This window comes from Nematostella vectensis, chromosome 12, assembly GCF_932526225.1.
Source record: "Nematostella vectensis chromosome 12, jaNemVect1.1, whole genome shotgun sequence".
Taxonomy (NCBI): domain Eukaryota; kingdom Metazoa; phylum Cnidaria; class Anthozoa; order Actiniaria; family Edwardsiidae; genus Nematostella; species Nematostella vectensis.
Genome location: NC_064045.1, coordinates 6547313 through 6569351, shown reverse-complemented (window position 1 = coordinate 6569351; position 22039 = coordinate 6547313). Strand labels below are relative to the sequence as shown.

The 22039-nt window shown below is 38.6% G+C and overlaps 3 protein-coding genes and 1 long non-coding RNA gene across 5 annotated transcripts in view; 2 read left to right on the top strand and 2 right to left on the bottom strand.

Annotated features, from left to right (window-relative positions):
• The window catches only part of LOC5510104 (DNA ligase 1), a 28011-nt gene extending 19365 nt beyond the window's left edge, over window positions 1–8646 (bottom strand). Inside the window, exons 1-8 of one of the 2 annotated variants that reach the window (XM_048719678.1) lie at window positions 8511–8645; window positions 8280–8333; window positions 7166–7473; window positions 5710–5768; window positions 5293–5623; window positions 5026–5128; window positions 4818–4925; window positions 197–253 (exon numbers count right to left, since the gene is read on the bottom strand). In XM_048719678.1, the coding sequence (XP_048575635.1) occupies window positions 197–253; window positions 4818–4925; window positions 5026–5128; window positions 5293–5623; window positions 5710–5768; window positions 7166–7473; window positions 8280–8333; window positions 8511–8530 (1040 nt within the window). In that variant the 5' untranslated portion in view covers window positions 8531–8645. Of the gene's footprint in view, window positions 1–196; window positions 254–4817; window positions 4926–5025; window positions 5129–5292; window positions 5624–5709; window positions 5769–7165; window positions 7474–8279; window positions 8334–8510 lie in introns of both variants that reach the window. The other variant, XM_048719679.1, reaches the window with a different exon arrangement.
• A 927-nt stretch (window positions 8647–9573) lies between these two features.
• LOC5510099 (ras-related C3 botulinum toxin substrate 1) lies at window positions 9574–14796 on the top strand. The gene is made up of 6 exons (XM_001630549.3): window positions 9574–9798; window positions 10097–10168; window positions 10328–10398; window positions 11880–11926; window positions 12394–12456; window positions 13446–14796. Exons 1-6 carry the CDS (start codon window positions 9764–9766, stop codon window positions 13740–13742), a joined length of 585 nt encoding a protein of 194 aa, XP_001630599.1. The 5' UTR covers window positions 9574–9763; the 3' UTR covers window positions 13743–14796.
• Window positions 14797–20913, bottom strand: LOC116616955. Its single transcript, XR_004295537.2, has 3 exons — window positions 20857–20913; window positions 20178–20327; window positions 14797–15174 (listed from the first exon to the last, which is right to left on the bottom strand). It is a non-coding gene; the product is annotated as an uncharacterized LOC116616955 (long non-coding RNA).
• Window positions 17292–19177, top strand: LOC5510098 (protein Tob1). The gene is made up of 2 exons (XM_001630548.3): window positions 17292–17744; window positions 18207–19177. Exons 1-2 carry the CDS (start codon window positions 17435–17437, stop codon window positions 18707–18709), a joined length of 813 nt encoding a protein of 270 aa, XP_001630598.2. The 5' UTR covers window positions 17292–17434; the 3' UTR covers window positions 18710–19177.
• Window positions 20914–22039: the final 1126 nt, after the last annotated feature.

Sequence of the window (22039 nt, the reverse complement as noted above, 5' to 3'; positions counted from 1 at the left end):
ATCATACTTACTTATGCTATGTTAAAATAGGCAGGTACCCAGCAATTGCTGAGGGGGATGCACTGTCATAGGTACATATTATGTATATCTGTTATAGATATTTTTGCATTTGCAAAGCCTTTTCTTTTCAATTTTTTGGATAGCCTGCCAAAATAACCAAAAAGTAAGTAACTTTTTTGAGTAGTGTTTACTCTACCTTGCTGATGTATCTTCTATTATCTCAAAGGTTCTTGCAACAGCAAGATAAGGCACCCTAAGAAAAAAAACTGTATTAAAACTAATAAATTTTTATCCAAAACATGTTCTCAGGTATCATATGGGATGCTGAAAAACCATAATAGCTTGAATAAGAAGAGACACAGTGCTTATTCAATTTTTCATGTCCCAGACCAGGAGCTTATACAGGGGAGGCGCTTAATTCAAAATCTGTTTTATCTCTAGAAAAAAATTGCTTGTTTCACAAGGTGTAGGAAGAATTCATCCTCCCAGAACCTACCCTCTAGCAGAGCCTTTCCCTGTTTGTTTCTATCAGTTAACTTATCTGTGTTGCGACTCTGTTCTTTGGCTATTTCGTTTGTTTGTGTTAGTGTGTCATTCATATATATTACAAACTCTTAGGCGATGCACTTATTCAGAGATGCATGTATTTAAAGGAGGCACTTATTCAAGCAATTATGGCAATATACATAGTATAGTGATAATGTGATTACAGATGTGGATGGTGATCTTTATAACAATGATGATGATGGATGTGGTGGTGTGGTGGTGGTGATACTGATGATGCAGGAGATGAAGATGTGTGTGCTGGTGATGATGATGATGGTTGTGGTTGTGGTAATGATGATGGTTGTGCTGGTGATGGTTGTGGTGGTGGTGATGATGGTGATGGTTATGTTTGTGTTGGTAGTGGTGGTGGTGATGACAATGGTGATGGCAGTGGTTGTGATAGTGAGAATGCTGGTGGAGATGGTGCTGGCGATGGTTATGGTGGTGCTGATGGTACTGTAGTGTCAGTGGTAAAGATGATGATAATGGTGGTGGTGGAATTTGGTGCTGGTCGTAGTGGTGAGGGCATTGGTGATAATGGTGGTCATGGCAGTGGTGGTGAGAGTGGTGATGGTTATGGTTATGAGTATTGTTATGAGTAGTCCTTATATGGTAGTCACGCCATCACGTGACTAACAAGCAACCCTGTAAGCCTGCCATGTGATTTGAATAAATCAGTCTGAATGTGATCTTGTCGTAGCCTGTAGTCCTGTTACTCTTACAGCCATAACACAAATCATTACATGGTACCAGGAGTCGGAGGTCCAGGGCGACAATAATCATAGATATGGAGAAAATCAAGCCACCGCCAGAACTAGACATGGATAGTCGGAATTTAGCGGAAGCATGGAGAGAGTTTGAAGAGAGCTGGGAGCTGTACGAGATATCGAGTGGGCTAACAACAAAGGAGGAGAAGGTCCAAGTGGCCACACTTTACAGTATAGTGGGGCTGAAAGCCCGAAGAGTTTTAAAGACGCTACCAGGAATACCAGAGGCGATAGCAGAGAGAAAGGTCAAAGACACCCTGAAAGCCCTAAAGGATTATTGTATGCCGCGCACGAATGTAACCTATGAGAGGTACATTTTCCGAACAACCACTCGAGGGGAACGGCAGTTCGATACATTTCTAACCGAGTTGAGACGCAAGGCCGCGCTGTGCGACTTTGGTGTAATAAAGGACTCGCTCATACGTGATCAAATCGTTATTGGAACCAACAGCCCTACGCTGAGGGAGCGACTCCTCCGTGAACCGGATTTAACCCTCACGACAGCCATAAATCTGTGCCGAGCTTCAGAGCAGGCGATTGAGCAATCGAAGTTGATCACGAGGCCAGAGCAGTCACAGGAAATCAAGGAAATTGATTCGCTAAACGCAAGAGCTCCGACACAGAATCAGAACAAGGGACAGAGCTTCAAATGCAGATTTTGTGGGCTGCAACACGATCGGGGGAATTGCACAGCATACAACGCAACCTGCCATCGGTGCAAGGAGAAAAATCACTTCGCCCGCTGTTGCACGAGGAAACTCCCCCAACCGCAAGCACATCAACAACAGCGTGGTGCTTTTAGAGCTATCCGCGAGGTCGAGTTACAAGAGCAGCAAGACCCAAACAACCTGTACAAAGAAATCGAGAGCCTTTACATCGAAGAGATCAAAAGTAGCAACAAGATAAAGTGTGTGGAACAGTGCCTGAGTTTGAATGGGAAGAACGTGACTTTCAAATTAGACAGCGGCGCAGAATGTAACGTGATCCCGGAAGCGGTTGCGAAAGAACTTGACTGCACGATCGAACAAACAGCACTCAAACTACGAGCTTTCGGAGGAAACCCCCTAAAAACTGTAGGCAAATGCTATATAGATACACTTGTCCAAGGGCAAGAGAGCCCAATCGCAGTTGAGTATTATATAGTAGAGCACAATGATAGACCCATTTTAGGCGTAGAAACGTGTCTGAAGTTAGGTTTAATCACATTTAGTGGTGGTGCGCGAGCGCAAGGTCTTAGCATAGATGCGCTAGAGCAGCCACGCAACCTCCTGGATCAGTTTGAGGATGTTTTCACAGGTCTGGGATGTGTTGAGGGTGAGTATGATATCTGCCTCAAAGAGGGCGCAAGACCTACAATTCAGCACCAACGAAATGTTCCACTGCGTTTGATAGAGCAGTTAAAAACCACCATCAATGACCTTGAGCAACGGGAGGTAATCAAAAAGGTCAACGAGCCAGTTGAATGGGTGAGTAACCTTGTTATTGTAGAGAAGAAAGATAAATCCCTTAGACTATGCCTAGACCCCCCTGATTTAAATGAAGCCATTGTAAGGGAAGATTATAAACCGCCTTCAATCGAGAAAATATCAAGCACCCTTAATGGGTGTACGGTATTTACAGTTGTAGATATGTCCAGTTGCTATTGGCATAAGAAGCTGAGTGATGCAGCATCATTACTCTGCACATTTAACACGCCCTTTGGTAGGTTCCGGTTTTGTAGAATGCCATTTGGAATTTCATGTGCTAGTGAAGTGGCACAAAAAATGGTAGAGGAGCATTTTGGTGACATAGAAGGTGTGCTTCCTGTTTATGATGACATTATTATTGCAGGAAAAACGACAGCCGAGCATGACAGAGCCCTACACAAGGTGCTTGAGAGAGCCAGGGAACGCAACATCAGATTCAACAAATCCAAGATACAGTACCGGCTAGACAAGGTAAGCTATATGGGGGAGGTGATCAGTAATAACGGGTTCACGCCAGATCCTGCTAAAGTATCAGCCATTTTGAAGATGCCTGTCCCACAGTGCAAAAAGGATTTACAGAGATTGCTGGGAATGATCAACTATTTATCAAAGTACATACCCAGCATGGCTGAATTGACTGCCCCATTGAGAATGCTCCTGAGGAAGGAGGCAGCCTGGGCCTGGCACCCAGAGCATGATGCAGCATTAGCTAAGCTAAAGACAGCACTCACAAGCAAACCAGTACTTAGATTCTATGATATACACTTACCTACCACCTTGCAGGTTGACGCCTCAAAGAGTGGACTTGGAGCCTGTTTGCTCCAGAATGGTCAACCTGTAGCCTATGCCTCCAGGGCCCTGACTAGTGCAGAGCAAAACTATGCACAAATAGAGAAGGAGTTGCTGGCAATTGTATTTGGATGCGAGAGATTCAATATGTATACCTATGGGGCAGATATTGATGTTATGACTGACCATAAACCTTTAGAGTCCATCTTTAGGAAACCGCTGCACAAAGTGCCTCCCCGTCTACAGCGAATGAGGCTGAGACTCCAAAAATACCACACTTCTGTCCGTTACGTGCCAGGCAAGTACCTATACATAGCCGACACCTTATCCAGAGCATATGACACAGAAGCCCAAACCCAGACTAATGACATGCATAACGAAATGGAGCACATGGTCCATTGCATTATGACAGACCTGCCTGTCTCAGACACGAAGCTCTCACAGCTCCAAGAAATAACAGGCAAGGACCAGGACATGTTACTTCTTGGTAAGTATATAAAGGAAGGGTGGCCGCAAAACAGACAAAGTGTTCCAGTGCAACTTAGACCCTACTGGAATGTGCGTCATGACCTACACCTGTTAGATGGGCTTGTCATGAAGGACCAGCGAATAGTTATTCCAGTCACATGGAGACAGCAAATTCTCCAACAAATACACAAGGGCCATTTTGGTATAGAGAAAAGTAAGGCTAGAGCACGGGCCGCGGTATACTGGCCGGGTCTTAGTGCCGACATCTCCGAAATGATAACAAAATGTGACAAGTGTTTAAGTTTACAGAGAAAACAGCAGAAAGAGCCAATGCATCTAGGGAACCACCACTGTATGTCAGTAAGGATGATATGCTAGATAGCACCTTCGAAAGTGAAAATGTAGTGATCACTCCAGAAGAGCCACGTAGATCTAGCCGTGCCAAATCTGCACCAGTCTGGCACAAGGACTATATCATGGACTCATAGCACATCATATCTTATCCTTATTATGCTATTGATTAATTATGATTATTCATAGATTATTAATTATTGTATAGCTTAACTTGAGAGGGGGATGTTATGAGTAGTCCTTATATGGTAGTCACGCCATCACGTGACTAACAAGCAACCCTGTAAGCCTGCCATGTGATTTGAATAAATCAGTCTGAATGTGATCTTGTCGTAGCCTGTAGTCCTGTTACTCTTACAGCCATAACACAAATCATTACAAGTATAATGTTGGTGGCTGTGATGAGGATACTGGTCTTAGAGTAACTCACTTCTCCCCTCTTCTCCAGCATGCATTCTTGATAGGGTGATAATAGTTCTTCTCTGGGTTATAGTCCCTGGCCTCAACAGGCTTGATATCCGCATTAATCTCAACATTACTGCAATGACGGTCACAGAAAATGAGAATATTAAGTCTAATAGGAGAAAAACACAAAAGGCCATTCACTTAAAAATATGTTAATATTACAGCCCTAGTACCTGTCTTCAGATTTGGCTAAAGACTTCTCTTCTTTCTTTTCCTTTTTCACTGTCTCCTTCATTGGCTCTTTTTGTTTCTTTGGTCTTGAAGTTGGCTTAGGAGCTGCAATAAATTTGATATTTGATTAATATCACATTTTTTCATACAGCCAACCTTTAGTCTTCCTTTTGTAACATTTGTTGGAATTCTTGTGTTACACTTTAATTAAAATTATTTAGTTAAAATCTCTAATAACTGGACATGGTATTGAATTCCATGCTACTTACAAAAGAAGCTGCTAAATGCTGATTTCTTTGAAATTGTTTTTTTGTCCATATCCTCGTCATCACTTGAAGACTTTTCCTGATTATCCTCAGAGCTTTCTGTAGTTGTTTTGTTATCGACTTTTTTTGTCTTTTTGTGATTCTGTTTATTCTTAGCAATTTCCTTTTCGTTTGTTGTCTTCTCTTTTGGTTGTTTTTCATTTTTTTCTTTTTTCACTTTCTTCTTGTTTTCTTTTCCATTTTCTTCCAGTTCCAATTTATAATCTGCATCAGCTATTTGTTTTGCTGAGCACTCATTTTCCACATCAGCTTTAGGCTTCTTTGTTTCTCTTTCCTTGTAAAAAAAAAGACAACTGTCACATTATCATAACTTAAGAAAACTTCCTTTAGTACTTCTGATTTTTGTTGAATGTATTGTACCTTATCATCAGAAGAACTCCCACTTTCACTTGAAGCCTTTCTTTTCATGTGTTTTCTTGCTGGAGAAAAAAGATGTCCACATTTTTAAGGATGAAATGCTTTTATGATGTGCTGATTGGCCATAGAGTGTACTAAACATAACATATTATGTGATGATGGTAATAAGAAAACCTAACATCTTTAGCAGTAGCTGAGAATGGGAATACAACCCTAACACACATTACTGTTGTTTCTTTCAAAACAATATTTATTGTTGTCTGTGAAATTCTGATTTATTTTTCTGTATCTTAAAGCAAAATCTCTGAGTTAAGAAAATGTCACTATCGAGGGCTGCTTCAAGATTTCTCCAAGGTGAGGGAAGGGGGTACAAATAAAACAAATGGCCGGTGGTTATAGATTTTAGCTCCAACACCTTTCTTCTAAAACTTTAGTCCAAACGGGTGTGTGGGTGCGCCCTTGACCCCATGGCTACCACTAGGGGGGAGGGGTGGTGGTTTTTTGTCAATTCTTTACCTTGTCGAAATAGTGCTTGTAGAATTGGCAAAAAAAACTGAAATCATTAATACAACTTGAAAGGAAGTGAAAACTTGGAATATTGTCAAAAAGCTTCAGATTTTGCAATTCAGTTTTTATCGATTAAAATAAATAGCTTTTATTAAATCCAAGATGGCGGATCCAAGATGGCAGATGCTGATGTCACATAATTAGCTAAAAATTGCTGGGTTTTTTTAAACTAACATCTAAATTTGGCAACATCCTTTTTATGTTCCTTTAAGTAGAAGAAAAATATTTTTGGGAAAGATATTTAAATTATTACCTTAATAAAGATTCGCAAACTCATGCTATATTAAAGATACCATGCCAATCAATGACATCACAGGTGTCATATATTGTTGTTATAGAAACAGTGTCACTAATAATATATGTCTACTGCAAGATAATAAGATTATCGAAAAAAGACATACAGAAATACATAGAAAAAAAACCAGAAATATTGCCTGTTTCTGCTCACTTAAGTGACGCCATCGTAACGTCACAAAGACAATTTTTTGAAGAATATGGGTCTCTTTTTTATTAAAAACTGATTATGATAACTGGATTTTGGATGTTCTATGAAGGACGTCATAATAACGTCATATTATAAATCATTTTGTTCCTCTCTGTCAGATAATCAATCTTTGAAAATTTGGTCAAAATAGCTCCAATGGTTCAAAACTTTCGGATGGGGGGGGCTGAAAGAGCACCCCCCCCCCGACAGAGAAAACCTCTGAATAGGGTTAAAGAACCCGTCTTTAGTGACATTGCTTTCACAATAACGATAGTAAACTCCACGAAGCGGCCTGTATCTTTACTGATGAGAAAATTGATGAGAAATGAGGAGCACATTTGATTATATGTCTTGCTATGTTATTTTGTGCTATACAAATATTAAAGTAAACTTTTCTTTATGGGATACCTGTTGTTCTTTTTGGGATCCCAGAAGGTGATGTCTGAACACAGGGGGGAGAATTTGTATCACATGCATTGTGTCTGCTAGTGACAGCAGAGGTACCATCACACTTTGCAGCCTCCTTGCCTCTCTCAGGACTACTACTGTGTCCATTAGTCTTTGGAGGGGAAACAGTTCCTGTCTCCATTTTCTCGTCCTCGTCATCACTACTGTCATCCAAGACTCTAGCCACCCGGCGACGAGACTTCTTGACAGGCGGGGACTCCAGAGAAGCAGCTACTTGAGGTGCTTTTGTTGGAGTTTTTTGTTTTGGCCTAACAAACAATTTTCAATTTGGAAATAATTGAAGTGAGTTTTTTAAAAGCTGTAATTGCACAAGCTATCTGTAAATTATAATAGCATGAGCTAGGGTAAAAAACAATGTTCACAATATGTGTACAATAAGCAATCAATATTAATCAATAACAGAAAAATTTTGAAGTTTATTGATAATTACCAACTATGCACAGATCGATAATCGGGGGGGGGGGGGGGGTGAAAAGATTCGCGGATCGGCGGATTCGGCCCCGTAATGTTCACGGATTATGGACTTAGATGATTATTTCAGCGGATTGGCAGATTTTGGAAATACGGTGGATCACGGATCTGTTGCCAATTTGGGCACGGATTACGGATTTTGACTGCTTTGGCGGTCGAATTTCGGATTTTAAATGAATTTCAATCAATGCTATTGTTTATCTGTCAAACTATGCTGATCTAAAAATATCTGCAGATCCACAGGGGGATTTACATACCCCTATTCACCCCCCCTTTAATCAGTATAGTGCATATGACTTCTTGTGAATGATCGTTTGAGTATCAGGCGCGTACACAGGGGGGTGCGGAGGATGCGCTGGCACCACTTTGGCGGCCAAAAGCAGGTCATTTTTCATATTTAAAAAAGCTTAAAATACTATGCTTTTTCCATATGATAGCTGTGACTGCGCACCCCTTGGCCAATCCTGGGAACGCGGCTGAGTAGCATCATCTCAATTTTTACCATCGGAACAAAAGTAGCAAACAAGGGCAAACAGTCGATGCAAAATCTTGTAAACAACAATCGATTAATTGGTAACCTTACCTCTCAACTTCTTTATCATTATTCTTTGGTTTGGATGGCACATTAAAAAAAGATCTGTTATAAAAAAATAGTGTTAAAAATTAAGTTAAGTAAGTAAGTGAAGTTATAGAATTTCGATTCGAAATTCATGGATTCAAAATCCAAAATGGAGGTAGATGAAGAAGTTCGTTCCGTCAGCTGTGTGTACAAATTACTCTTGAATTTTTTAGGGATCAAGGGTTCAATACTTACGAGATACTTTTCTGGGCCATTTCTTTATCTTACACTCAAGAAATAGCCAATTTATCAACACTATTGAGAGAAATTTTCCCTTGGTTCGACGTGTTGTCAATTTCGCGCCAAATGTTTGGCTGAATGTAAATCTCAGATCACGTGCACACCGGAAGTATGCTTACCGGAAGTTATTACTTTTGTCTTTATTTTCAAAATGATATCTTATTTGTTGAAAACGAAATTTCCAACTTTTGGGAAGATGCTTGTTCTCAAATTTAACACTCTTGCCCTCTTGTTTTGATATTATCGTCATGAGGTATTCACGAACGATGCAAGTAGAATAAGCAAATAAAATGCAAGAGTTTTGATCTAAAAATAGACCTATATAAACCTCTTTTCAAAACAAATTCGCTGAGTTGATTACTTTGGTTTCATGGTTTCATCCGAGGCGGATGGCCTATACTATTTTGCTATCTGCTTGAATTTTCTATTTCCTTTTATAATCAATCTAAAAAAAAACTACAGCAAAAGTCATGATTTAAAAACTTTACATTAACTTTATTTATTTTCTGCTATCTTGAACCTCGGCATGTTCTTAGTGTTGAAATTTTATTTCATATAGACTCTTTGTTTTATAAGAACCTTTCATTAAGAAGCCTAAAAGAACATGCTGTATTATAATTTTGTATACCTTTCACTAAAAATAAGAACGGCCCTCAATACGTTGTCGCTGCGAAGCTCGGAGCCTCTGGTACCCAGGGTATCTTTCGCCTGCTTTGAAATGTTGCTTTTATATCGATCCTAATTTCTGCCAGAAATAAATTACGAATCCCTTTTATATTGACTTCCTGCCCTAAAAATATTCAACTTTAAATTACGTGACAGCCCTAAAAATATTCAACAATGAATAACGTGACAATAAACATTCAATCCGCCCCCTAATTCGCCCTTTTCCTTGCTTATACGCCTTCTAAGATTTTCAAAGCGAATAGAGAATAGGTCACAGATTGCTGTTCCGTCACACAACACATCGTGAAGTCTTTTTTTGGCTCTTCGCTGGGGGTAGTATAAAATCGAGGGTGTGTCGCAAGACACTATATAACCGAACCACACCGAGGGCCGAGCAGATCTGTCGACTTCCGTGTGAATCACTCTAATTCTACTCCTAATACCTCGGTTTTTTGCGGTGCTCAACCAGTTTCACCGCTATTTAGTGGTTCGAAGTTCTCCCTAGTTCATTTTGGAGTTTTTCTGTTGATTTTCCAAGCGCTATGCAGGCCATCAAATGTGTAGTTGTGGGCGACGGGTGAGTTGGATTTTTACCGGCGTTCGACTTCGATTATCGCTACGCGTTTTGTGTGGATTTTAGTATTATTTCTCATCTCTTATACCTATCGATAGTTCTTGGTCTAAGGTGGGATATCTAATTCAATGGGAATTATTTAAATGCTTGAGTTTTGGCTCGTTTTGAGGGTCAATTTTCGCCACAATTTTTGGCCTTGGCATCGGTTGGCATCTTGCTCTAACACGCCTCGACTCGCAAAGTTCACACCGACTACTTATAAACCCTGTACAATTACTAATCGATCTCTTTTATTTTACAGTGCTGTAGGTAAAACATGCCTTCTTATCAGCTACACTACAAATGCCTTCCCTGGAGAGTATATTCCAACAGTGTAAGTTTTAAATTTTACCCCCAATTCATATCACTGCATTTCTAACTCTGATACTGTGGGTTTCTCGTAATTACATTGCATTCAAATTTCCCAATACAATCGTGTTCCTCCCAAAAATCCAAACAACTTATACTTAGCTATCTTTATTATAATATCCAGGTTCGATAACTACTCGGCGAATGTTATGGTGGATGGAAAACCTATCAATCTGGGTTTATGGGATACGGCCGGTAAGCTTTTGCTTGTAGTTGTAGGAATTCCTTCAGTGAAATTCTTCGACCAAGGAAAACACTTGCTTCTATGGACCTCAATTTTATAACCATACTGAACTTTTTTCGCCTGTGCATGTTATACTTAAGCTTACATAACCGTTTAAACCTTTATATAACCCGAGCAATTACTGAACACTTCTCACTTTGCTAGCAAATCAATGATCAATATAAACTTGCTACCTGTGTTTTCTCAACATTCCTCTAAACCCGGTAATTATTCGCGTATTGTTTTTCTCTCTAGCTATTTTGATGTGATCTATAGCAAAATTACTCACAAATGGTACCATGCAGATCACTTATATCTAATTTATCAATGCTCTAAATGAGACTCGGCCAACAAACGTCCGCGATTTGTTCCTAACAATTGTCATAATTGTGTTAGACAGTTTTAAACGTTTTGTTTCTGTTCCATCCATGTGCTTACCTACGATTTTCAAATATTCTGATAAAAGTACCCAGTTTCTAATGCATTGGGATATTGTTAGTGTGTGTTTTTTAACCTCGTTTGTTGAGATAAAAATTCTGCTTGTCAGCGATATTCCAGAGTCAATATCATTTTTCCTCAATGTGTTAGTTTTCGTACATTTTTTGGTTTTTCTTCTTATTGAGCTGTCAACCAAAATTGACATTGAATTTTGTCACAATTCACAAAGATCTTGTGCTCAGACGAGAGTTTGTCTACCTCACTGATACTGTGATTGACAGGCAGACCATTCAGCAGTTACTTGTTTCATTTCTGCCTTTGTACCTTAAACAAGCCTTTCATAACTATTTTTTTCGCTATAAGTAAAATAAACAGCTTTGTTGTTATTGTACAATTCTTGAAGGAAATTTAGAACATAATATTTTACTTTTTCGTATTTTGGTGATAATGTAAGGCAACATAAGCCACTTTTTTTAGGGGGTTAACATGCAAGTTGAAAAATCTCCACTTTTCGCAGGGTCCATGGGCATATTATGGGCATGTTTCCATTTTGACATTTTTCTAGGGCCCTGGAACACAGTATAAATTAATCTTAGTGCAAAATAATAACATTTCCACATAATGGGGGAGGGGGGGTACATTGACCTCCCATGGTCATTAGAAACATTAAGCAAGGTCGACGGCTAGGACAACAAGATTGAAAAAGATGCATTCACACTTGGCATTCGATTCCAATTTAATTTGCATGAAATAAGCAAAGCATTAGTCAGATACAATTGGAAATAAACTAAGGACATCATTTCTACAGTAGCAAAGAGCTGCCTCCTCAATGTTGAAAGTTGGCTCTTTCGCATCATGGTTGCTACTGAATTCTGAGTCAAATTCCATTTTTTCGGCCCTCGTCGTCCACTTTGCCATCATTGTCGCTTGAGGTCCCTACGGTATTTTGGGGCAGGGTAGTGTTCTGCCCTCTGCCGCTGCAATATCTTGAATACCTATTATGTCTTTGTTACAGGCCAGGAGGACTATGACAGACTGAGGCCTCTCTCATATCCTCAGACAGTAAGTATCAATAGCCTTGTGTACACACACATTGTTTCTTGTTCTTTTGTCAGACCATGCACAGTGCACAGACTTACTGCCTATTGTTTGCACACTATACAATAAATACCACTCCCCCATCCTATTCAGTTTCTTTTGCTTTGACGAAGGACTAACGCTTGAAACGTCAGTGCAACCACTCTGTCTCACAGAGGCGTTTAACGGCCTTTTCAACCTTATGTTGATTCATACTTTGTGTACACAGACTTGTAAGTGTTTTATTTGATTTCTGGAATTCTTTGAAACATATTTTTTATGTAGCTAAAAAAAACTCTATATGAACTGTTTGGCCTTATTTTAACACTTATGATTACTTTTTGTTACCCGGACATTTCTTATTTGCTTTACACTCATTATACCAGCATCATGAAAACGTATATGAACTGTTTGGCCTAATTTTAACACTTATTAATACTTTTTGTTACCAGGACGTGTTTCTTATTTGCTTTTCACTCATTAGTCCAGCATCATATGAAAACGTCAGAGCAAAGGTATGTTTTATTTTTATTTAAAATTATTATTGTACTACAGTTTTGCATGGTCAAGTCACCCTCAACAGTGCCAACAGCTCATAGGAATTATCATGGGAAAACATTTGCAACTGACTCACTGTCCCGGGGTTCCGCTGGGAGTTTTCCCAAAATGTTATTTACATTTCGAGGATCATGTTCTTTGCTATACTTGCAAAGGGTACTTCTGAGTTTTTTATTGAAGTAATCACCCCTAAGGCTTAAGTTCGAACATCGTATTATCCATGAACCGTATTAAATGCAAATGCATTCAAATGAATCAAGTTGATTGTTTCATCTTCATCTGCATACAATTGCATTGAATATGGCTCACAGATAATACAATGTTTGAACTTGGCTTAAAACAACAAAAATGGTACCAATAGAAAGGATAGCTGTAAACATTTTATGCTCATTCCAAGGTTTGAACACAGATAGTTGGATAGTCCCAGTCTCTAAACTATCTGTATTTAGAAATTAGAAAATATGAATTTCAATCAGAATCATTATGTATGTGAACTATTAATATCTGCTAAAGCTGAGCCAATTTTTATGAAACACTGTAACATCTCCTGTGCATCTATTAGAGGACAGATGTACAAAAAAATGAGATCTATTTGTTTTGTTACGTTACAATCTAGTTTTGAAAAAGTGTGCGTGCATGCTGACGCCAAGCGTGCGTGTGTCCTCTAATAACACATGGACTCTTGGCCAATCAGAGTAGTTGTATAATTGAGCTTTGCTGAGTCTGAATCTATAGCATTGCATGTGTACCATTACCTTAGTGCATTATAAGCTTCAGAAAAAATTCAGTGCCCATCTTTTTACGGAGTCCTCCATTTGGTAGCTAAAAATTTCCAGAGCCCCCCTCAATTTCTTCCCTCCCCCATCTCTCAGGGGTTATTTAGTGAACACTCCCTAAAGATTGAGTTTCTCATCCCTGTTCTTCAACTTTGTTTTTTCTATTTTAGTGGTACCCTGAGGTCAGCCATCATTGCCCAAACACACCCATAGTCCTTGTTGGCACCAAACTTGATCTTCGTGATGATAAAGAAACAATAGATAAACTCAAGGAAAAGAAATTGGGTCCAATTGGGTACACACAAGGCCTACAAATGGCAAAGGAAATCGGCGCTGTCAAGTACCTTGAATGTTCTGCTCTAACACAGAAAGGACTTAAAACCGTATTTGATGAAGCAATTAGAGCTGTACTATGTCCGACAAAGCCTGCCAAGAAGCCAAGAAATAAGGGATGCAAGCTTTTATAAGCAACACTTATGAATGTTTTCATAATTTTTCTCTATCATACACATAGGCCCAATTTTTGATACTGGGATAGCATTGTTTTTGATACAAAAATGCCAGGGTTTGTCTGATTGCCATATTTTCTGCTGATGATATTTTTGCCCAGCAACTTTTACTTTACTGGTGTTTTTGTGCAAAAAAAATTGTGGAAAAGCTCATTCACAGAATCTCTATTATTTCATCACAGAACATGTATTTTTATGCATCTTGTAGGTGTCACAATCTTTTACTCAATTCTAAGGGACCCCTGAATTTGTATCAACTAAATACCTGGGATGGTAAATAAGCAATGGTAGACATTCTAAAATCATAATATGCAGGTACTGTATCAAGTTAGTCTAGCTAAAGCACACTGCAGAGCCACTGTACAGGAGACTCATTTTTTTGGGGGGAAGGAACTTATAAAGGAAGGCATCCAAAGAGTTTAAAGTGCACAATTTCTTGTGAGTGTGGCAAGTGTTGGTAGAAATTTCAAAGATTTGACATTTTTTTTTTTAAATCATTTGCCATCCCTGGGGGTTAAATGATATTACTCTTTTATAATTTTGGGTGTCACTTGATGATCTGGTTTGGTTGTATGGCTTGGGCAAAGACACCTACCTGTTCCAATAGCAATAGTTTTAAAGGAATTTGCTCAAAAAAGTTGCTTGTGGATTTTCTTGCCATAGTGTTTTTTTTTTTTTTTTTTTTCACTTAGTCTTATTTTGGTCACAAATTTTTGGGTATTTTTTCTTGTGACCTTATCATAAAAATATTCAAACTTTTACACATGCCAAAATCAATTGTATTATTTAGGATTGTTAGTTTAGTAATTAAAAAGACAACTTGTCTGTGTGATCAATAACAGATAGTTGGGCATCGGAAATAAAAAGTTATTTGCATAGATTTTTGTTTTCTTTGAAAATAATCATTTTGTTGTTTTGTAAAAAAAATATGAAAATTCTCACTAATCCAGATGAGTTGCCTTTTATAGTTTGTGAATATGAAATAAAAAGCCAATGTTTGTGTACTACAAAATCTGGTCTTATTTTCTTTTATTGTTATTCAAGAGAGCAAGAGGAATAAGAGTAAAGGCAGGCGCTTACAAAGGGGGGTGTACACCCCCCCCCCCCCCCCCGGCCAAAAAGGGGGTCATTTCTTGTTAAGGAACCTTCAAATACTATGATTTTTCATATGATACCTATGACTGCCTATCCCCCCTCAGCAGAGTCGTACCCCGTCGCCGTTTGCTGTTGCGCGGACATCCACAGGAATCCTGAAGCGAAGAAAAAAAATAAGCGAATTCCTCTGAAACCGCATCATGACCGTCCCAAAATGCATAGCGCTTCGTCTGGGTACGAGACTGCCCCCTCAGCCAATCCTGGGAATGCACCTGAAGGGGCCTTGTGTGATCTTCTGTAAAACCAAGTAGGGATGGTTGAGTGTGTCAGTGTTAATAGAGGAGACTTCTAATGAGCTTCTTGCTCAGTAAAGGGGGAGACCCAATTTACTCAAGTGAAACCTGATAATAGCTGGGAGTCAGCAAGGACATTTAAAACAAAAATGACATTCCCATAAAAGCTGTAGCATCAACCCACACGCATCTTTTTTGTTATAAATTGTTTCAGTTTTGATGATTACAGCACATTTAATTCCGTTTGTTTTGCTTGATTTTGTTATCCCAAAATCGCGAAAATAAAGTGATCTGGTTTTTACGAAAAAAGGATAATCGCGAAAATAAAGTGTCGCGAAATATCGCCATCTCAAAATCGCGATATTTTGACGTCGCGAAAATTAAGAGTGATAAGATAAACGGGAAAGTGGCGCCCCTTTTCACAACTTGTAAATTTAAAATCGGAATAAAAACAGCCGGTGAAGTATCTAAGGCAGGAAAATAAAAGAGAACCTGGTCCAGATTCTAAGTCAATTTCATTTGTAAGCATCTGGTAAAAGTCTATTTGTCCAAAATCTGAGTTACTATCAATTGGCTATCAATTACTAAAACACTTGATAATAAATTGAGAACCAAGTGCTATCAATCCTATCAATATTGGAATATTGGATAGACGAGCATTCCCCCCCCCCCCCCCCCCCCCCCTGTGTACGCGCATCAATACTGGAATACAGTATCTATCAACCAGGGAGTAGTTTACAGCATTTATTTCACTTCTCCACGAAAAAGCCTGGCTAGGAAATGTACAAGCCCGCAAACGACCCCCCAAAAAAAACATAGCAGGCCCGCAAATGATCCAACAATTTACGGAGAATGGAACGCGGAATGGAGTGCTAGACTCTATGCTAGATACAAAAATAACACTTTTTCTCTATTTTTTTTTATTTTAATTTATAAAATAAAAGTTAAAAAAAAATTATTCTTACAAGAGAGTAGTATGATCAAAGTCTCTTGGTTACAAAGCTTCATATCTGCATTTTTATCAAATATATGTGATCCACGGAGTCAGAAAAGAAAGCAAGTTAGAAATATATTTGTAAGTATTTGTTTGATCATAATACTCTCTTGTTGTAAGCTAATATTAGATTGAGTTCCGCATGTGTTTTTCCTAGAATCATGTATCATATCCAGGTCGCTAAAAACACGCTAAATCCCGCATTATTATCATAATGGGTTATTGTTATAAAAATCTAGTCTTTCCACATAATTGCAATAAATACAAAGAATTAAGAGAAAATATATTGCTTTATTTTTCTAATGTATTCAATTAAAATTATTTTACAGAAAGAAAATGTTCTTTTTTATCTAGTGTATTATTATTCTTAACTCGCGCTATAAAGCATTTTGAATAATGCTTACAGTAAAACGCTGCGTGTATTCTATTATATGGCGAAAAAATATATTGGGAAAAATTGCTGAATTCATTAAATTCTAGAAGACCCGAAATGTAAAGCACATCGATAGGGAAAAAACGTTTTCGTAAGGTTGCGCAATGTTTTGGGTTGCACCATGAGATGGAGATAGATGAATATGATGTCGTCACAGTTATGATTACGCTTCAAGGCAAATAGAAATCATTATCAGCATTTCTATCATGAAGAGTGTATTCGCCATACGTCCTCATGAAATATCCTAAAGTTCAGATTGCTCATTTCTCTTGAGATTTAGTCTTTAGGTTCTGCTGTTTAAAAAATAATAATTTGTTCTCATTTCTTCCGGGGATCACAAATTACTTATGCTGTTTGCTAGAGACTGTACACATTCCGCGTCGCGTCTAAAATATAAACATCTATTGTGTACTTGTCTATTGCACACCAAATATGGACTGTTGATATGGGAGACACGCACGTCACAGGAAACATTTCAATGAAAAGATTACCAGCTATTCCGAGACGTCACTTTGTCTATTTTGGTCGTCAGACCAGGCCTAAGTTTGACGTCACGAAAAAAGGCTTGCTGATTGGCTATACAAAAGCACCCGATTAGTCTATTATTGTGGTAGTGGCCTTTGATTGGTCGAAATTGACGTTGTTATCAATAGACCGGACCAATGAGGGCAGAGGAGGGTAAACAAAATCTGATCTTTGGCACTTTCCCCGCACTGTTGTGCGTTCTCTTTCGCACGAATCAGCTGGGAGTGAAAGAGGCAGTCACTGAGTCAATTACTTTTTCTACCTTTTCTAGCAAAACCAATACGCCACTAAAATACGAAGCGATAGAAATATGGAACTCGAAATACAAGTATCCGTCAATTTTCTCATGAACTTTCTCTACAACAAATTGCCTCGTCGAAGAGTTGACCTGTTCGGCGAAGAGCTCGCAATGAAATTGACCAAGAAATTCGATGGACATTGGTACCCGAATAAACCCACAAAAGGCAGTGGTTACAGATGTATACTCATAACACACTACCTTGACCCAATTCTAGCCGCTGCTGCACGAGAAAGCGGGCTAAAAATCGACGATGTGAAGGCGAATTTGCCCGAGAAACTCTGCTTATGGATAGATCCGCACGAAGTGTCGTATCGAATCGGTAAGCAAAACATCATTCGTTTCTCGTTAATTTCGTTTCTCACCTCTAAGTAATGGACATTTGAGGACTTTTTAGGTTCCTTTTGATTCCTTTAACTCCCTTGGTTGCCATTTTTGTTATAATCTCGCCCGTAGAGTTTTTCATGTGTACGTGATAGTATCATATTTCTCTGTTTTCCTCGCTCGGGGTTCGACCTCCAATTATTTGCTTTCAAAATAATGGCGGCTGCTGTTGTTTTCTCTTGAGTCAAACAGAGCATGTAATGTTTCGCGTATGGTTTTCGAAAACTATTTGTATTTATTTGTTACTCTAAGGTTTTACGGTTTCGGGTTTTGTTCTCGAATGTCCTTCGATTGTGAATTCTCGAGCTCGTTCTTCTCGTACAATCTTGTTTTCAGAGGCTCACGAATTTATTCATCAATATATCTAATTTTTATTTTCTGATTTTCATTTTTTTTCCAGGCGAGCAAGGCTCTGTGAATGTCATCTACAAAAAGGAAAACACAAGCATACTAGACGACATTACAGACTCCGAAACGGCTCGCTGGGTAGGTCTCCTGAACGGCCATAACACAAAAAGCAATGGAGCGAGTCAGGCCTTCAAGAGTCATAACTCCGCGCGAGCTTCGCCAACATTCAGCAGTGGTTCCTCGAATTCTGGAACTTCATCGCCCGTCCTAGGTCAAGAATTCGGGAAATACTTCGCTTGGAGTACTGCCGAAGACGCCGCAAGAAAACCCCGTAACCAGCAAATAGCGAGAATGGGGTCTCCGTTGTCAGCTACGGCACAAGAATTCAGCCCAGTGAAGTCAAACGCAGGACGTCCTTGGACTTTCCCGAGACAAGGGGAATATGCAAGGAGATCTCCTATTTTATCTTCTCCGGCCAACTTCGATTGGTATTCTCAGATAGATCAAACCTACCGGGAAAATTTCCTCACTTCACAAATGCCAATAATGGCTTAGGACTTTCAAACACAAAACCTCAAATTGACCCCAAATAGTAATAATGCAGATGTTACGCATCGTATACTTACTTGTAAAGTTACTATATTTATAAAATTGAAAAAGGCTCGGAACTATGTAATTTATAATTATCCGTCCATATATTTCGTTCTTTGTACAAAACTACGACTCAAAAGATTTAAATTTGTTAGAAAAAAAATGAAAAAAATATCCCCAATTTGTTAAAATTGTAGGAAGACAAAGCGTATTTCTGTACAAATATCAACAAGGAGATTTTTTTCTCTATATAACGTTCAAATTTTGTATATACACGTTTAAGGTTTTTCGTTTTGAAGGAAAAATTGTGAATAAAGTTATATTGCTTAGAGAGAGGAATAAAATACATACTTATTTTATTGAATTTCCCAGAAAAGAAAGTTCAGAGAAAATGGTTGTTAAACTGAAAGAAATAAAGAATGATATTGTTCATTAGTGTTCTTTTGACTTCCTTGTCTCACTACTCATATTTTCAGCCCACACAAATAATGGGAATTGTTCATACAAAGGAAATGCAAATGTGAAGCTAAAGTAGTTTTACTTCCCAGGAAATTAAACCTTATTTGCATAAGCAGCTTCTGTTATTCCCTTTGCTATTTCTCTTGAACCAATCATTTATGCTCTTTTGCTAAAATGAATTTTCACTTAAACTTCATGAAAGGTGATTAGTCTAATTTAATATATCCTTCATTTTAATAAAAATCCAAATTGCATTATATGGTGATAAGGAGCTCCTTCAGGCAAGGAAAATATTGGGCTCCTTGATAGACATTGTTTTGGCTATAAGGTCCCTAAAGAGAATAATGTTATGTAGAACTTCCGTATTTTAAAACCAATGTATACTTTATCAGATGGCAGGTATGACGCTTGTAGACAGTGCTGTACTATATACGGTGGTTTTCAAAAACCAGTGAAAAACTATTTAGTTTATTCAGTACTAAAACATTGTAAAATGTCTTTGTTCTCTTTTGTTCTGGCTTGACTATTAAAATTTATTAACAATTACATTTTGTTGCACGGGATTTTGAAAACCACTCTATTACCAATGAATGTGTGAGGGAGTTACCACATGAACATTCCAAAATCACAAAATAGATCTGTTTGTTTCATTTCTTTTTGCCTTCAAGACATGCATGATTTTTCTTTTATGCAACCATTTTTGGTTCTGTCTGGTTATGACTGCATGCATGTTTTTTCCAGTTTTTTTTTTTAACAAGTACGACTTTTTTTTGCTCCTTACGCACCCCTCTCCCAACAGGTCATTTTCTAATGGTTTAAAATATCCTATCTGCCCTTACAAACGTGGACGAGGGCCATTCCCTCACCAGATAAAATTTTCTATGACCATGTGGAGCGTGCAAGAAAGTGTGGATACTTTAATACTTTAATAAACTACTCCCTTATAAAATAGTATAAAGTAGCTTACGCTTACTGGGGAGGGCACGGTCAGTTTAGAGCCGGCGGAGATGCGGAGCGAGGCACCTTTAGTTGCCTGATGGCTGGCAAAGCTGCTGTTTTAAAGGACTCCAGATTACTTAGGTTTACAATATTATCAGGAAGTAAATTCCATGCTCTTATTGCTCTAGGAAAAAAAAGAATAATTAAAGGAAAGAATATTCGAGTGCAATTGTTGAAAGCTAAGTGAGTTCCTTCGAGTGGATCGATTTGTCGGAACGACACCGCAAGGGAGAGGACAAGCCACAAGATTATTATAAAATTTATACAGTAATACTATTTGATGGTAAAGTGGAAATCTTGGTTGATAGATTCTAAAACAACATTTGCTGTCCTATGGAGTCTTCATTAAGTCTTTCATTGCCATAACGCCCTGAGACGCCTGTAAAATATAGGCCCAACTCCAAAACGTCAAAAATGCAAACTAAACATCAGTAGACCCGGATACTCATAGATTCATCCAAGGCATAGACGACCTTCAAAAACGCATCTAAGCAATGTAATAGAATTGACTTTTTTGTCAAAATATCAACCTTGATTTCTGACCAATTCGTAAACAAATGCTTAAACTTAGAAACATTTCTTACCAAAAAAGACACACAATTCCGAACTACAAATAGAGACAAGCAAACACAGATCAAGTCACAAATAGATACCTTTATTGCACTCCGTCAGGTCCCATTTTACAGCAATCATTCACAATAATAAATGCTAGAACCTCCATTAGAAGCGAGTCACCATGCTTAGCCTATTTTGCATGCCTGCACTGCATCATGGGAGTCTTGGAAACACCTTGACAGACAGGCGGGCAATCTACTCCCCCAGAATCATAACAGTTTTTTTATAAGTCTCTTTGCCCCGAAGCCAAACAAAACATTTCCAGGTCCAAGGAACCCAGAATAAGCCTGAAAACAATTTTTGAATAAGGTTGGGTTGAATAAGATGGCCCACATTGGAGGGTATGAGGCTATTCACCAGAAAATTCCTTTCTCACTTTATGAAGCCCAGACAAGGAATTATCCCATTAAATCAACCTCAGCGTGCAAACATCCATAAGCACAGCATTAATTATGCCCAAAAAACTTCATGATGTCCTAAGGCACTCTCCAGATGTAAAATAGCTGTAATTTTTAAGCAAATTGCAAGCAAAACTGTTGTAAGCAACAGGCTGTAGCAGTGCCGTCGCTAGAAAGAAAAGACCGCAGTGCATTGTTGGAAACTTCAAGGCATGCCGTCTTGGGTCAGCGGTTGCTTAGCTTAACTGGTAGTGTTGGACTTGAGATGGGGGGGGGGGGGGGGGGGGAGGTTTCTGTTTTCAGTCTGTTTTTCTTACAATGTTGCTCAAAAGTACCCAGGAGTGAAAGGGTTAAATAACCTGAAGGGGGAAGAAAGATATTGTGGGGGGATGGGGCCCACAAAAATTTTTAACCCAAGGAAGGGGAGGCTCCGGAAGAAAATGGACCTTCTATAAGTTCTAAGGAGGTCTCTATTTTTTTCTTTATGAATCCTACTGAAATCCTTGGTTTGTTAGGGGGGGACAAACAAAATTTGTACACTTGAAGGGGGGGCTCTTAAATTTTAAGGTGTCCTGAGCCAACCTCCTCAACCCTCGGGGTATTAAAATATTCCAGGTTCAATTTGCCTACACAATGCAACCTCAAGTCAAGGCTAGAGCTTCAACTGGTTTTGTATTGTGAGTATTGGAGAATAAATCTTACATGGACTTGAACATCTCTGAAAGTGTGTAGTATTAATGATCATTTACCTTATAAATTTTTCTTTTAAGTCATTTCGTCACACTGTACACTGTAGATGCAGGAAATGAAGACTCCGGTTTCC